At 39.4% G+C, this 16,503-nt stretch overlaps 1 protein-coding gene across 1 annotated transcript in view; it reads left to right on the forward strand.

Moving 5' to 3' along the window:
* Positions 1-14,229, forward strand: part of Rttn (rotatin) — a 152,734-nt gene extending 138,505 nt beyond the window's left edge. Inside the window, exons 46-49 of the mRNA XM_021214290.1 lie at positions 3,294-3,561; positions 12,011-12,114; positions 12,981-13,050; positions 13,817-14,229. Of these exons, the coding sequence (XP_021069949.1) occupies positions 3,294-3,561; positions 12,011-12,114; positions 12,981-13,050; positions 13,817-13,899 (525 nt within the window). The 3' untranslated portion in view covers positions 13,900-14,229. The remainder of the gene's footprint in view (positions 1-3,293; positions 3,562-12,010; positions 12,115-12,980; positions 13,051-13,816) is intronic.
* Positions 14,230-16,503: the final 2,274 nt, after the last annotated feature.

Below are 16,503 nucleotides of genomic sequence, written 5' to 3' on the forward strand. Positions count from 1 at the left end.
GAGAGAGAGAGAGAGAGAGAGAGAGAGAGAGAGAGAGAGAGAGAAAATAAAAAAAAAAGGCAAGTCTATGGGACAATGCTTTTTAAAAAGTGGATTGGAAAGAAAGAGGGCCAAACAGAGCTGTGTAGCAGAGAATGACGAGTCTATACCCTCCACATGTTAGCCATCAGGCTGCAAGCACAAAGATCATGCCTGAGGAGCCATGGGGTGATGTGAGATGACTTGGAGCTCTCATTGAGTAGGGTTGGCCCTAGGTCTGCCCAGCCTCCAGCATTGAGCTGCAGTAGGTGCAGACTGTGCTGCTTGCCCTGCTGGGAGACCAGAAGCACTGCAGCCTACAAGCAAAACAACTGACTCCAAGAACAGTGTGCCGCTGGCTGGAGCTCCCAAAGAAACATGTCATTTACTAAGCTTGTCCCCGCTGGCTGGGCCTCAGCATAGAGCTGCCCTGCCTACCCGCAACACCACCCAGATTCTGCAACAGCAGGATAACCATTGAGACAACTCCCAGTGATGGTTCAGTATTTATGGTTTCAGAAACCAGAGTCCTTGAACCAGAACAACTTGTTGCTATGAATATTTGTATGTAAAGCTATTTGGGCAAAAAGTATACTGTGTGACACATTGCAGTCTCAGAGCAGTAAGTGAATGATGTAATGACAGGCCTGCAGTGGATAGGGAACATATCATTGCTGAGTAGGGCCAACAGAGGGGAGAGGGATGTTGTGCAACAGCCTGGAGCTTGCACAGACTCAGTCCCCAAAAATACCGTCCAGTTGCATATTCACCATGGTTCTGAGCAACATGGATATCTGTGCTGAAGAACTGTCCATTTTCAGGATTGGCCCTCCTCAAAAGACCTCTATGGTCTGTGTTTCCATGTTGATATCTGTGTTGAAGCCTGAGGCCTATGTGGATGTCTATGGTCTGGGCTGCCATTAGAGGGTATGTGGATGGCCAAGATCTGTGCTACCACTGGAAGCCAGATGGACATCTATAATCTGTGATACTGCAGGAGGCCATATTAGTGTCCATCATCCATTGCTGTCAGAGGCCATGCTGATGTGAGTGGCCTGTAATGTCTCATCTGAGGCCATATTCATGTCTATGTCCCCTGTAACTACCAAAGGCCATGTTCATGGTCTGTGCTGCCACCTGAAGCCATGTTACTGCTGAAGTCCATATTTGTAATCGTGGCTCAGGTTGCCCCAGAGGCCATGTTGATGGCCTTAACCTGTGCTGCCACTGAGGGCTATGATAGTATCTGTGGCCCATGCTGCTATAGAGGGTCATGTTGATGTCCATGGTCTGTATTGCCACTGGAGACCATGCTGAGATCCATGGCATATATATGCTGATGCTGGAGACCATGTAGATGTCTGTGGTCTGTGCTATTGCCAGAAACCATGTGGAAGTCCTTGATCTACCTTCCCACTGACAGGAAAGAGCAAGGGAAATACTTTTGTAGTGGTATCAGTGATTGTGAAGTGACAGTTGGGAAAGAGGTACATGGACGGCTATGTGACAACCCCTACCCCCACCTCACCCCACCTGATCTTCCTCAAAATAGAAACAGCCTAGATAGAAATCCATCAAAGAGAACTCTTAAAAATTATGATAAGGACACTAAAGCATGACTCTCTACAATTAATGGCTTCTGGCAGAGAAGGACTCAGTTTTTTATAAGGGGCTAGCCACTGGGGTTTGACCGGGGTTTGACCATGTTCCAGTGAGTATATAGGCAACACAAATTGGACTTTTTTCCCCTCTTTTTGGGGGGGGGATAAAGTCACAAGGGTTGGGGTGCAGACCTGGAAGGTCTAGGAAGTGATTGTGATCAGGGTGCATAATGTGAAATTCCCAAATAATCAATAAAAATATTTTGTTGGAGGGGAAAAAAAAGAACATTGTGATATGAATGTAATCTGTTTTTAGGGAACATAAATCAAGTCTGTTTTAATTAGGAAATTCTAGAGACTTCCATTGCTGTGTTAAGTAATAATCAGCCTAAAGCCTTCCAGTTGCTGCCTCTCTTCACTTACCAATGGACATGAAAAAATGCAGTAGCACGATTGTATATCTTTAAAATGTCTCATGTCTTTCTCAACACACTCTAATCAGAGTACAAAATTGTTTCAAACCATCTTTAGAACCCACAGTGAAGAAAAGCCCTTAGCACGATACATTTTCAAGCACCAGGTACATGTTTTGCAACACTTGTCAGCTCTGAGCTTCTAATATGATGTATCTAAATGGGAAAGGTAAGGAACTGTTTTAAAAAGCATCCTTTGTGCTAAGATGAGATATAGGGAAGTTTTGAGGCATGCAACACTTGGTTTAGAGTAGTTTTACTGTTTGGGAAATACGCTAGTATGTCAGTAGCTCATTCCATTATTATCCTCAAAGTTCTTGATATAGACATATTAAAATTAATTATATGAACTAAACCTAGCATCCTTATTTCTGCCCAGGAGAACTCAACAGGTAAGCTAGTGTAGATTATCATTACCGAATATGAGTCATTCTGTACAGGGCTATCATGCAAGTGATGCATTCTGCTTCTTAAATATACCAATGACCAAAGCTTCTATAGGTCACCCTAAGCCTCTGCTTGAGATTATTGGGTTATATTTTGTTTACATGTGCTCAGTATATAGATACTATCATAGAGTTACATTATTGATGTTAGTTTGAGGAATTGGCTTTATTTGAAGATTAAAATGACTTCTGCAGTTCAAATAATAGAGTTTCCTTGTCTCTAAGTTTAATAGAATGACATATAGCCATGAAATTTTTTCTGTAATGATAAAATATAGAGTACAATGAATGTAAAAGTATGTTCATAAATTTATGAAGAAAACACCTGTAGCTATAATGATAGGAAATGCCTTCACTTCTACCAGAGTTTTTAATTCCTGTGCAGGGTGGATTTGAGTTTTGTTTCTTTCTTCCCACAGGATATCTTTAATGAGTTGCAAAATTGCTAGAAGGCAGATAAGAAAGGGAACTCAGGAGGCCAACTCTGAATTATCAACCCTAAATAATTGAGTTGACTGTAGTTTATTTTATCCATCATCAGAAAAAAAAATAGTAGGAATTAAAATTTAAGCACTATTTTGTTCTTACCTTTGTATTTATTAATACTTGGCAGTTGTGTAGACAAAGTATTTGGAAGAAAGAGAAATTAAAATCTGGGAGAAGGATATCAAATGCTTCTTAATTGGTCACCAAGGGACTAAGCAAATAATGAAAAGCACCTGAAAAGAAAAATACTATTCTGTGTTTACCCACAGAGCAACTTTCTACAGCACTTCTTGTCTCTGACATTGCCTAAAGGAGGAAATCAACATCTCAGCAATGTGGCCATTCTGTGGTTGAAGTTGCTCCTGAATATGTCATTTGGAGAAGATGGACAGCAAATGATCCTGAGGCTGGACGGTTGCTTAGACTTACTCATAGAGATGAGCAAGTACAAGCACAAGAGCAGCCCTCACATGCCTCTGCTGATCTTTCATAACATTTGCTTCAGTCCTGCTAATAAGCCTAAAATCCTGGCTAATGGTAAGTTGTCACCTTGTGGACTCATTTCATACACGTTGTGATGTGTACACAGTTCTAATCAGATTGAAACACAAAAGTAGCTCTATAATTTCCCACCTGCTTGCTGTGTCCGTGGGAGGCAGGGACTCTGTGGGGGTTGGAGTGTAGGCATTCAAGCATGAACCTAGCCTCTAAGTGTTGATCAGCAACTGTCACTCAGTGGACATACTGGGTGCAGGAGGTACCTGGGAAAGAGCATCAATGGGCAGTGGTGCTCTCAATCTCACTCTCTACTTCTCTGTGTCTCTTCTTGATCTATTGTTACTCTAGTTTCCCTTCATTTCTTATCTGTCTTTGAGTAAACGAAACTTTCTAGAACAGATGCACCAGTTATAACTCCTGCCCTTCACCCTGCGCTTCATCTCTTCCATCCTATACCAGTCCCCTTCCCCAATCTGCCTTTCTCCTTAGCATGACCATTATCTGATGTACAATGAATTTTTATGTGTATGGCTTTTTACTTCTATGTCCTTTATATTGGGACATAAGCTATTTGGAGTCAAGAGGCCTGTGTGTGTGTGTGTGTGTGTGTGTGTGTGTGTGTGTGTGTGTGGCATCTAGAGCTGTGTCAGTCACTAGTAAGCATTCCATAAACATTTAGTAATTGTGAGAAATCCTGACAGGCAGAGTTGGAGGCCACAACCAGATAGGGAAATAAGCTGTGCAGCCTTCATTCTCAGAAATGTATAACTGGCGACAAGAATTCAAAAGGAATCGAAGTGGGGCAAGGAATGAAGGAAGGACAAATTGGAGGGATCTGTTTCTGAAACCACAACTACCGTTAAGATAGGTGTACATTCATGTGGAACTGTATAAGACACACCCTATTTTGATATAGGAAAAGGGAGAAAGGGGAAAAAAAAAAGGAGGTGGACTCATCTATCTGGTCTTGAAATGAATGCCCTCACTTTACAGAGTTTCTCTGAAATTGAGTTCTCTAGCACAATATACTTTGTTTTGATAAAAACGAGTTTATGAAAACAGGAAGTGCCTAGCCTCATTGCTAGTATATGATAGATAGTTTAAGACATTAATCCTACATTCCTTTCATATTTTACACTTAATTTTTCTCAGAGACTTTACCAACCCAAGTTTTCCAAGTGAATAGAAATGACACTGTGTACATGCTTTGTATGCATAAAGTAGTGCTTCTATTTTTCTAATAGCAGGTGTAGAATTGCTGAAAAGGTTATGCAGAAATTGTTCAGGTTGAGCCATCTTCAAACTCACCTGAACTGACAGGATTTGTACCCAGTCTTCCGTCATTCCTCTGCTGACAGTGCTTCCCACCACTGGGAGATGTATGTCATTGCTTATCCTTCATTCCTCTTCTATTGCATCTGGTTTGGTCCTCACATCTGTAAAATGAGGATAATAATAAGCCCCAGTTGAGGTGATAAGATGCATACAGATCATCTGCTGACAGTCCTGGTTTGTGAAAGCAGCTCAATAGCATCTGCTACTGTTTATTCCCCATTCTCATAGTAAGTGATTTTTTTTTTTTTAAATCCCCTGCATATAACTGTTGAGTCAGGAAAAGGAAAAATTTTGGGGGAACTGAGGAAGTCTACACTTTCCACTTCTAGATCTCTGGATTTTTGTTATGGATTTCCCTATAATCAGCAATGTTTTCTCTCCCTTATCAGTACTATGCAGATGGACACAGTTGGAGAGAAGTCATTTCTCCAGCTCTCTCACTCTTGACCTCAGTGAGCTTTCTAGGCAGAGGTCAGGTAAGAGCCAGCAGCTGTACAAGCTCTATGTAGAGCTGTGAAGACCTGTCACAGGCTTTCCACACGGTGAGCTAAACAGTAGACTTTGGAAGAGTCGGCTAAGTTACAGAACTTCCTAAGGCAGGCTGCATGCCTCTGATCAGTAGCATTAGACATGTGGTGTATATGGTTAGGATGGATTGTGCATTGAGTCTGACCTGGGTGCTAAAAAACGTCCACTGCCTTCCCTGTTTTAGGTAATGTTCAGGGTGAATGTCTTTTTTAAAAACTACTGAATACATGACATAAAAATTCACATCAAAGGGTTATAGGAAAGATAGTGGGAAACTTACAGGCCAATTTTGATTGAAAGCTTGTGTCCAGGTGGACAGCTCCTTGCCTGAAGGAAATTTGCCAATATTATTGCTTAGCTTTTGTCTAGAACATCAAAGAAACAAAAGAAATAATGACCTTCAGGTGAGACTCTTACTGTCTGTCCTTTGTGCATGAAGCTGGGGCTTCAAAGACCCATTCTTGAAGGAGAAAAGTAGATCAGAGTAAAAGTACTTCCCAGCCTTCATTTGGATGAATAAAGAACAGAAAAAGAGAAGTGGAGATACAGATGGGCACCATGGACTGCCCCTCCCAGACTTTTCATGCTGGGATTCATGTTCTTGATGTGACCCTTGGTTGGTTAATGGTGATCAAAAATCTTGTTAGAAGCAAAATTTCTCTTCTGGATGAAGGACAAGTTTGTGGACCATAGGGAACTCCACAAATAACTTTTCAGAACACTAACTAGAACAGTTATTCAAGTACACTGGAAAATGTAATGCTCTAAGTAAGAATAAGCAAAGGAACAGATATCAACTTCTCTACCCAGACTGCAAATAATTATCATTTCTAGATACACACACACACACACACACACACATATATATATACACACACATATACATACATATATGTATATATATATATACATATATATATGTATATATATATATATATAATTTCTGTCATTTCAGAATTTTCTATTGGACATTGTTATTTTAGAACCTTAATAGCCTGTATTTAAATGAATATGGATGTCTGTCATTAACAATATACAATGTAGGTGTAGTAAAAATGATAATTTAGGAGCTAGAAAATAGATTAGCAAAATATTATTCAGAATGTAACAGCGAGCTAGAAAGATGAGAAAGGATTGGAAGCATGAGTGTTAGGTGATATAGCAAGTACCCCAAAACAAGCTAACGGTTTTATAAACTCCTAGATGATGATGAGGAAATGGCTAAGTGATGATGGCTGTTTCTTTTGTGAACAAGGAAAGGTTTGTTTCAATCTTAAAGTCATAAAGAAATGCCAAGGCACTTGAAGCAAAAAAATCAGAATTCTACTCACCTGCTTGCTGCCTGCTCTTGGTCACGTAGCTTCCTCTAGAGCTCAGGACCAACTGCCTAGGGGATTGCTCTATCCACAGTGGGATGGGCCAAGCTCCACTTTTAATAATCAAGAAAATACCCTGCCTCATCCTCCCAACAAAAGACCATAGGCCAATCTGATGGAGGCAATTTCTCAATTGAGGTTCCTTCTTCCCAGGTGCCTCAAGTTGACAATCAATAACAGTCATCATGGGCTGTCTTAACAAAACTGAAAATTTTCATCTTCTGTTTCTGTGGTTCAACTCTCTGCTTTTCTGTTTTCTTTCTTTCTTCTTTTTCTAATTCATCTTTGAGAATTTCATACAATGTGTTTTGATTATCCACACCCCATCAGTGTTCATGCCCTACCCACCCAAGTTCTCCTCCTCCCCACCCCGCCTTAAATCCCTGAACCCAATCTGCTACCTGCATACTCTTCAGTGTGTAGTCTTTATTAGAGTGTGGTTCCTTTCCTATTTGTATCCCCTTTGTCTACTTGTCTTCTTGTTATAGCTAAGACTTTCAATAGTATGCTATACATGATGGGTGAGAATGGAAATCCTTGTCTTGTTCCTGATTGAAGTGGGAATGTTCAGAACTTTGCTCCACATAGGATGGTGGCTACACCCCCACCTACCAGGGATTACACTCTTAAAGAAAACTGACTCTCTCTCATATACAGCTCTTAATGCCAGTAGTGTCTGGACTAGGGGTAGGAAGACTCCAAGCCCACCTCTTCAGTACATGATAATCTGGTTTGTGTGTTCAGACCTTGTGCATGCTATGACAACAAAAGTGGTCCACTTGCCCCGTTGTGTCTTGAAAACAGTTTTCTGGTAGTTATCCACTACCTCTGACTCTCACAAACTTTTTGCCCCTTCTTCCTCAGTGATTCTTAAGCCTTAGGAAAAGTGATATAGTAAGGATGTTTCATTTAGGGCTTAATATTCCAGTCTTCTTTTCTGTATCTTGACCCTTTGTGGTTGTGTGTTAATCACCATCTACTATAAATGGAAACTTCTCAGATAATGTTTGAGAGATGCATTAATATATGGATTCAATGAAAACTTCCTAGAAGTTAATTTAATACTACATCCATTTAGCAGAATATTAGTAGTAGATTCTCTCCTAGGACCTAGGACCTTTCAAGCCACATGTTCTTGCAAGCAACATATCTCAACACAAGAAAGCAATATAGAGCAAGGCCACAGCCACATCAAGAAGCTTGTCTGATATGGGTTGCAAGAGGCACTAATGATTTATCCAATCTGTGACTAATTGATTCTCACAAAATACTTCCATTGGTTTCTTTTCTCAAACTTTAATATCCACAGTTAATCTGTAATTGTCATTCAGTCATGAGTTGATGAATGAAATTGCATCCTTATTTCTATCCTGTAGGTTTTAACCTGATAGTACTATACTTAAGTTGTTTCACACCCCATGGATATGTATTTTCATTTAACTGAATTAATCCCTAAGCTTTCTCGCTAAGCCAACCTTAGTTAAATCATATTTTGAATTCTTGGTGCTTATATTTCACTCTTGTTGATTTACTTTTAAGCTACTTAAGGTATTTAAAACTCCTAGGTTTATAATCATTTATAGTTTTCTATTATCTGTCCCTGTTCTTTAATTAGAATTCATACTACTTGAATGTAAAATGCCTTGTGTGCTTTTTTAGTATGCATGCTATATTTCATGATAAAATAATGTCTTAAAATATTTTATTCACTTGATTTACAGAGAGCTAACACATTATTTAGCCTATAAATGTGGTTTATTAAAATGATAAGTGATAATTACTTGTTAAATGGATGGATCTGGAGGATATCATCCTGAGTGAGGTAACCCAATCACAAAAGAACTCACTAGATATGCACTCACTGATAAGTGGATATTAGCCCAGAAACTTAGAATACCCAAGATACAATTTGTAAAACACATGAAACTCAAGAAGAAGGAAGACCAAAATGTGGACACTTCTCCCCTTCTTAGAATTGGGAACAAAACACCCATGGAAGGAGTTACAGAGACAAAGTTTGGAGCTGAGATGAAAGGATGGACCATCCAAAAACTGTCCCACCCATAGGTCCATCCCATAATCAGCCACCAAATGAAGACACTATTGAATATTCCAGCAAGATTTTGCTGAAAGGACCCTGATATAACTGTCTCTTGTGAGGCTATGCCAGTGCCTGGCAAACACAGAAGGGGATGCTCACAGTCAGCTATTGGAACAGTCAGCTATTGGACAGAACACAGGGCCCCCAGTAGAGGAGCTAGAGAAAGTACCCAAGGAGCTGAAGGGTTCTGCAACCCTATAGGTGGAACAACAATATGAACTAACCAGGACCCCCAGAGCTCGTGTCTCTAGCTGCATATATAGCAGAAGATGGCCTAGTCAGCCATCATTGGGAAGAGAGGCCCCTTGGTCTTGCAAACTTTATATGCCCCAGTACAGGGGAGGACCAGAGCCAAGAAGTGGGAGTGGGTGGGTAGGGGAGCGGGGGCTGGGGAAGTTATAGGGGACTTTGGGGATAGCATTTGAAATGTAAATGAAGTAAATACCTAATAAAACTTGGGGGAAAAAAAGAAGTTAAGATATAAACTTATGGAAATCATAAGGGTTGTTATCTGAATGTTTGGGATATAAAATTACTTAATGATTCTCTGTTGGAACAAATGAAATTACCCTCATTCTATATAGCCACCCAAAATCTATATGCCAAATTACATTTGATTTCTATTATAGACTAATTTTGGATAGTCTATTTCATAGGAAAACCAAGGAGAACTGGGTTCAGGCCAGAGGAGGCAGTGTGGGCAGAACATGACTGCCCCTTACCTGCATACCTCCTTGTCATACCACCACACACATCTGAATTCACTTGATGGGACTTTTTCTTTCCTTTTATTGGCAAAATTCCTTACAATCCAATCACATAGATTAGTTACTTTTCTGTTGCTATAATAGAATATCCTGACGGAAGCCAAGTTAGAGAAGAAAGGGTGCCTTTTGGCATACAATCCCAGGGATAGACTCTATCATGCTTAGAGAAAATAAAACAACAGAAGTGTGAAACTCACCTGATAGTCAGGAAATATAGTGGTCATGTTCTATCCCCACGTAGGGCTAGGCTATAAAACCTCAAAGCGTGCCTTCCTTAGCATACTTTCTCTGGCCTGTAAGACTCTACCTCTTAAAGGTCCTCTAACATTACTGCCAAGTAATGGGACCAAGTGGGGAAGTACTTGAGTCTGTGGGGGACATTTTTTTATTCAAACTAAAATATGATTTATACAAAATGTTACGTTGTTGAATTTTCATCCAGATAGTACTTATGGAACCCCTATAACACACTGGCACTGTGATTTGAATACATACCATTAATGAGGCGCACACTTCCTTTGGCACTTAAAGACAATGGAAGCATTTATTTGGGGAAAAACCTGCTGGGCAGTCACAAGCTGAAGGAGTTAAATGGAGTCAAAGGATAATTATCCAGGTTCTGTAGTTGTGTGTCTGACAGTGATCTAGGTTTTAGTTCTGAAATACTAATCAATGTGGTATAAGCAAATTATAACCAAAAAAGGAAGGACTTTTCAAATGGCATGGTCATGACAAATACTGACTTGTTTCTATAGGCAGGTAGAGAAGAGAGTGCAACAGTTCTTGTACTTGTACCTATCCCTGCTGAGCAATGTCATCATTCTCATCTAAGAGATCTTGAAGCAGTTTTTGGTATCAGAAAATATGAAGGGAATGTTGTGATGTCAGAGTCCTCTCTCTGTGTTCTCTTAGCCTGCTGCTATATTCTAGCTGTGAAATGTTCTCCGTATGATATGACACCCTAAAATCATCTAAGAGACGAACATCAAGTCAGTCTAACTGCTTCTAGTTGCCATTGGATGCATAAATGGGTTTAGAATTTTCACTCTTGCATTTCTTCAGGCATTTGAGGGTATTTATGGGATCCAGGTAGATAAAGTTAGACTATTTCAGAACCCTCTGAATGTGAATCAGCTGTGACTGAGAGTAGATAAAATTAAGACTGCAGTTTCATACACACAAGCTCAGGACATTAATAGTGTCGCTACAAAGATTATTATATATTTAACCCATTTATTTTTATGGTGAAGTTCCAGAAATTCAGCTTTAGAACTGTTGGCCAGTGGGATGGTGGTGTTCAGTGTGGTCTTAGTGTGTTCTTATGGAACTTGTGTGAAAGAGAAACTAGCAGGATTATCAGAAATATGTAAGTTGATAGGATGTTCCTGGTTAGGAAAATCATGTGAGTTCTTTAGTTTAATTACACCTGGGGTTGCTGTGATTATTAACCACCCAGCATGTCATTGCCCCGTATGTAATGCCTGACCCGTTGTTTGTTTTATATCATTATCAATTATTTAACTCTTATTATAGTTTCCCACTGGATATTTAAAAACATGCAGGTGGTCAAAATCATTCTTTTTACTGTCAAGGCCAGTTGAGGGTCTGATTCTTAGGGATCAAATCTTTCCTTGAGCAGTACTAGTTTAGTAAGATCCCCTGAGTGGTTAACATATAACTAATTTGTTGAAGCCAGTGTTTTTACCTTTAAAAACACAATGTTTTAAAAATTATACAAATTTTACAAGCATGAAATTTAATGATATGTGAAAAGAATAAAGGTAAGTTTTAATATGGCTTGATGCATCCTAACAATTGCCTTTGAAGTAGATGCCTCTGAATCTTCACTTAAAATAATCAGACTGATATAAATAATTAGTAAGTCTTGATTTCTCTCTTCTGGAGGCATTGCAAAAAGGGACACTCCTTATATATTAAAATGCCATCAAGTCAAATTTTCTTGCGATATAAAAATACAAAATTCTCATGCTATAGTATGTTTGTATGGTGGTGATTATGATTTTGCTACAATCTGTTTTGTACATGTGAAAATTGGAACTATAAGAGAATAATTTAATATAATTCACAATATACCTACTTTTGCATTATTGTCTCTCAATGAATAAGCCTGTGTTGAACTTAGACGAGAAAATTTAAAGAGAATTGACATCCTGATCATCTATACCTGGTGTGAAAACAATTTGTTCTGAGATACCCCTTCACATGCCTCAAGTCATAGAAGAGATTGTTCGAGGGTAGCAACTTGTGTTTTTATTCTAATAGAGTAGTTATTCTGTTTATTATCATGGGACCAGTCAAAGATAAGAATGCAGTGAAGCGTGTGGAACTGAACTTTTCTTTTATGGTGTGCTTGATTACAGAAAAAGTTGTTACTCTTCTGGCTGCCTGTTTAGAAAGTGAGAATCTAAATGCCCAGAGGATTGGAGCAGCTTCACTTTGGGCTCTAACTTACAATTACCAAAAGGTTAGTTTTTAAAATCATTGGTGAAATGGAGGAAGGGATGTTCGAGCAGTTAAATAATTAAGGCTTTTAGAATGCATCCAAAAGTATCAGAGGAATCAAAGATACAAATGAAGTCATAGACCCAAGTTCTCTTTGTTAATTCATATGATCAATAATCTTTAAGTTAATATTCTTTTCATTTAATTATTTAACCAGGATTGGACCCAGAGTTACCTCTGTTTAAGTGAATTTCCCTATTAGTTTCTATTAAATTTGCCAGTTCGTTTTAATTTTAGTAAAATTATTTGCTTGTACAGATGTGTCCAGGAGTTATGCATCTTGATGGAAGCATGATTAGTAGTTTCATTTGTGCATCTGACTTGCCTTTTAAAATTAGTTCAGTTCTTTTACGATTAAAGCACAAGAGCTGCACAGAGCAAATGTGAGCAAGAAGATACTGTGGCCACTCTTTCTCTGGCCTGTGATCTTCTTTTATTGCAAACATTTCATTGCTAAGTGAAATGTGCAGGAGTATCTGGTGGTAACCCAGTAGCCAAATGACAGACATTTAGGGCACACAGACTTCCTGAAATAACATATGTGAGGTAGCCACCCATGCCTATTTGGCTCCTCCTCACCCTGGGCCAAGGAGCTGCCATCCTTCTCACATGGGTTAGGGGAGAAAGAATAAGAGTGAGCAGAGGGGAAACTTCAGAAGGTGCAGTGGGCTTGACACAGTAGGCTGAACTGCAGTGTAACTGTTTGTATTATGGTATTTTTACTATTATTCTGTTTAACACTATAACTAATAATGGGCAGTCAGTACTGCATTATCTTCATCCTTAATTTTTGGAAATAAATCTACCAGATTGTCTTACCTTTTCCAGGCAAAAGCAACTTTGAAAAATCCATCAATAAAAAGAAAAGTAGATGAAGCATATTCCATAGCAAAGAGAAGTAAGTTGCTGTTGTTGTTGAGGTTTTTGTTTGTTTGGTTGGTTGGTTGATTGGCTGGTCTTTTGTTTTTGCTAGTATCTGTTATTCTGCTTAGTATTTTTAGTTCTTATAGTTCTTAGGTGATAAGAATTGGGCCCAATTAGAATTGACCTTGAAGAGAAAAGTTTGATTTAACATTAGGAAGCTAAAGTCTTCCAGGCCCAGATTTGATTGCCCTGAAGTCAGGTTTCTTGTAATCTGCATTCATGATTCTTTTTCAGAGCATGTCAGTTGTTTTAAGGGAGCCAGTTTTCAATGAACATTATGCTCCAAACACTTTTATCTCAAGATAGCAAAGCATGTCTTTCTTGCACTGTGGTAGATCTGTGGTTTGTTAGTGTTTGTTTCTGAAGTGGAAAAGTCTTCCATTTGTTTCCAGATGTTATCTTGCATTTCAGGGGGACATGGAGGATTGGATTATGTTAAAGTTTACGATTTTAGAGGAATGATATGTAAGAAACATGATGGTATTCATTATGGATTTTAGGTAATTTGTGTAAATTATTGAAATGTGTTTTAAAATGTGCTTTAGATAAACCATTGAAAAGAAATGGAAATTTGTAACATTTTAATTTTATAAATGTAAAATGTTTTTATAATTCCAGTATATCGAGAGCATAAATAACTTGCTAATAAATCTTTTTCATAACTTCATGTAGGAATGTCTGCCCATATGTATTGCATTGTTTAATAAATTGATATTTATAACTCTTATTTCCCGTATCAGCTATCTCAAACTCAGAAGACCCTCTAAATTCCTACTATTTGAAATGCCTTGAAAATCTTGTACAACTGCTTAACTATTCCTGACCCATGAGATACTCTACTCCAAACCTGACCGCCATCCACAAGAGATCTGGATCAGCTTTGTATAGCAGCTGTTCCCTGAATGATGCTAACTCTGCAGTATCAGTGCCTGCCCTCCCTGTGAGACAGCAGCCGCCAAACTGAGAGGAGTAGAACTGGTGACTTCTCAGGCTATTCGTTCCTGGCAGTCTTCCAGAAGTGAAAACTTGCTGACCCAAGATGCTGCAAAGACAGAATTCTGACAATATAAACATTTTTATACTTTTCTATGCAATGTATTTTGTAAAAATGTCTATTTAATAATTATTTAATAAATAATATTTTTAGAAACTACACTTTTAAAAGTGTATTTTATTCTTTGAGAATTTCATGCATGTATGCAGTGTAGTTTGATCTGTTTTTGTTCCCCACTCCTATAATTCTGCCTAGACTCTCCTCACACCCTATCCCCATCCTAACTAACTTCATACCCCTTTTTAAAAAATAACCCATTAAGTCTAATTAGTGTCACTCATAAACTTCATCAATATGAAGTTAGGAGCATAGCCAATCTACAAAAGGCCATACCTCTAAATAAAGCTGATTCTAATGGCCCTAGGAGCCATCAACTATTAATAGACCAGTTCCTCAGCTAGTCATGGAAGATTGTGTCCCCCATGCCCCATCCATTCTAGACTATTGACTGGATTGATCTTGTATAGATAAGCACAGCAGCCATGAGTACAATGTTCCAATCATGTCTAGAAAACACTGTTTTGCCCCAGTCTTTCCTAACCTATGACTTTTTTTTTTTTTAGATATTTTCTTTAGTTACATTTCAAATGTTATCTCCTTTCCTAGTTTCCCCTCCAAAAATCCCCTATCCTCTCCCTCCTCCCCCTACTCCCTAACCCACCCACTCCCATTCCTGGTCCTGGCATTCCCCTATACTGGGGCATAGAACCTTCTCAGGACCTAGGGCCTCTCCTCCCATTGATGACCGACTAGGCCATCCTCTGCTACATATATAGCTAGAGCCACAAGTTCCACCATGTGTTTTCTTTGATTGGTGGTATAGTTCCAAGTAGCGCTGAGGGTACTGGGTAGTTCATATTGCTGTTCCTCCTATGGGGCTTCAGACCCTTTCAGCTCCCTGGGTATTTTCTCTGGCTCCTTCATTGGGGACCTTGTGCTCCATCCAATAGATGGCTGTAAGCATCCATTTCTGTATTTGCCAGGCACTGGCAGAGCCTCGCAGGAGACAGGTATATCAGGCTCCTGTCAGCAGGCTCTTGTTGGCATCTGCCTAGTATCTGGGTTTGCTGGTTGCTTATGGGATGGATCCCCAAGTGGGATAGGATAGTCTCTGGATTGTCATTCCTTCAGGCTCTGCTCTGAGCTTTGTAACTCCTTCCATGAGTATTTTGTTCCCCATTCTAAGAAGGAACGGAGTATCCATACTTTGGTCTTCCTTCTTGAGTTTCATGTGTTTTGCAAATTGTATCTTGGGTATTCTAAGTTTCTGGGCTAATATCCACTTATTGAGTGCATATCATGTGTGCTCTTTTGTGTTTGGGTTACCTCACTCAGGATGATATCCTCCAGATCCATCCATTTACCTAAGAATTTCATAAATTTATTGTTTTTAAGAGCCAAGTAGTACTCCATTGTGTAAATGTCTACATTTTCTGTATCCATTCTTCTGTTGAGGGACCTCTAGGTTCTTTCCATCTTCTGACTATTATAAGTAAGGCTGCTATGAACATAGTGGAGCATGTCTAACCTATGATTCTTATAATTCCATGAGTCCCCTAACCCATGGCAGCTTCTTCCATTCACCATCTTCTCCCTCTCCCTCAGGGTTCCTTGCCTCCACCCCAGAATCCTAAACCCTTCCTATGTCTCTTCTGCCCAGCTATTGGCTGTTGGCATCTTTATTTACCAATCAAAAATAATTCAGGGGCAAGATCACTTAGTGTCACTTGGGTCTACATGTGGACTCTCATCTCTGGGGCAACTTGGTCTTGAAGAACTCATATTAGTTTTAGAATACAAGCAGCATCAGGCCAACCCACTACACATAAAGTCTGAGAGCTACGCTAATGTATGATCAGAGAGATACCTACTTAAAAGATCTTGATATTATCTCCATTTAGGAAAATCATAGTAGTGGTTCTTCTCTAAGGCCTATTATCTTCATTGCCATGGGTTCTTTGCCAGATTTACCAGTCATTAATTTCTTTCTGTGGAATGTGGTAGATATTCTTGGTTGTCAACCTGACTACATCCAAAACTAACTAAAACCCAAGTGACTGGCTATACCTGTGAGGGACATTTTCTTTTTTCTTTTCTTTTATAAGATATTTTCTTCATTTACATTTCAAATGCTATCCCCAAAGCCCCCTATACCCTCCCCCCGCCCTGCTTCCCAACCCACCCACTCCTGCTTCCTGGCCCTGGCATTCCCCTGTACTGGGGCATATGCTCTTCGCAATTCCAAGGGTCTCTCCTCCCATTGGTGGCTGAATATGCTATCCTCTGCTACATATGCAGCTAGAGACACAGTTCTGGGGGGTACTAGTTAGTTCATATTGTTGTTCCTCCTATAGGGTTGCAGCCCCCTTTAGC

Source organism: Mus pahari, chromosome 15 (genome assembly GCF_900095145.1).
Source record: "Mus pahari chromosome 15, PAHARI_EIJ_v1.1, whole genome shotgun sequence".
NCBI classification, from domain to species: Eukaryota; Metazoa; Chordata; class Mammalia; order Rodentia; family Muridae; genus Mus; species Mus pahari.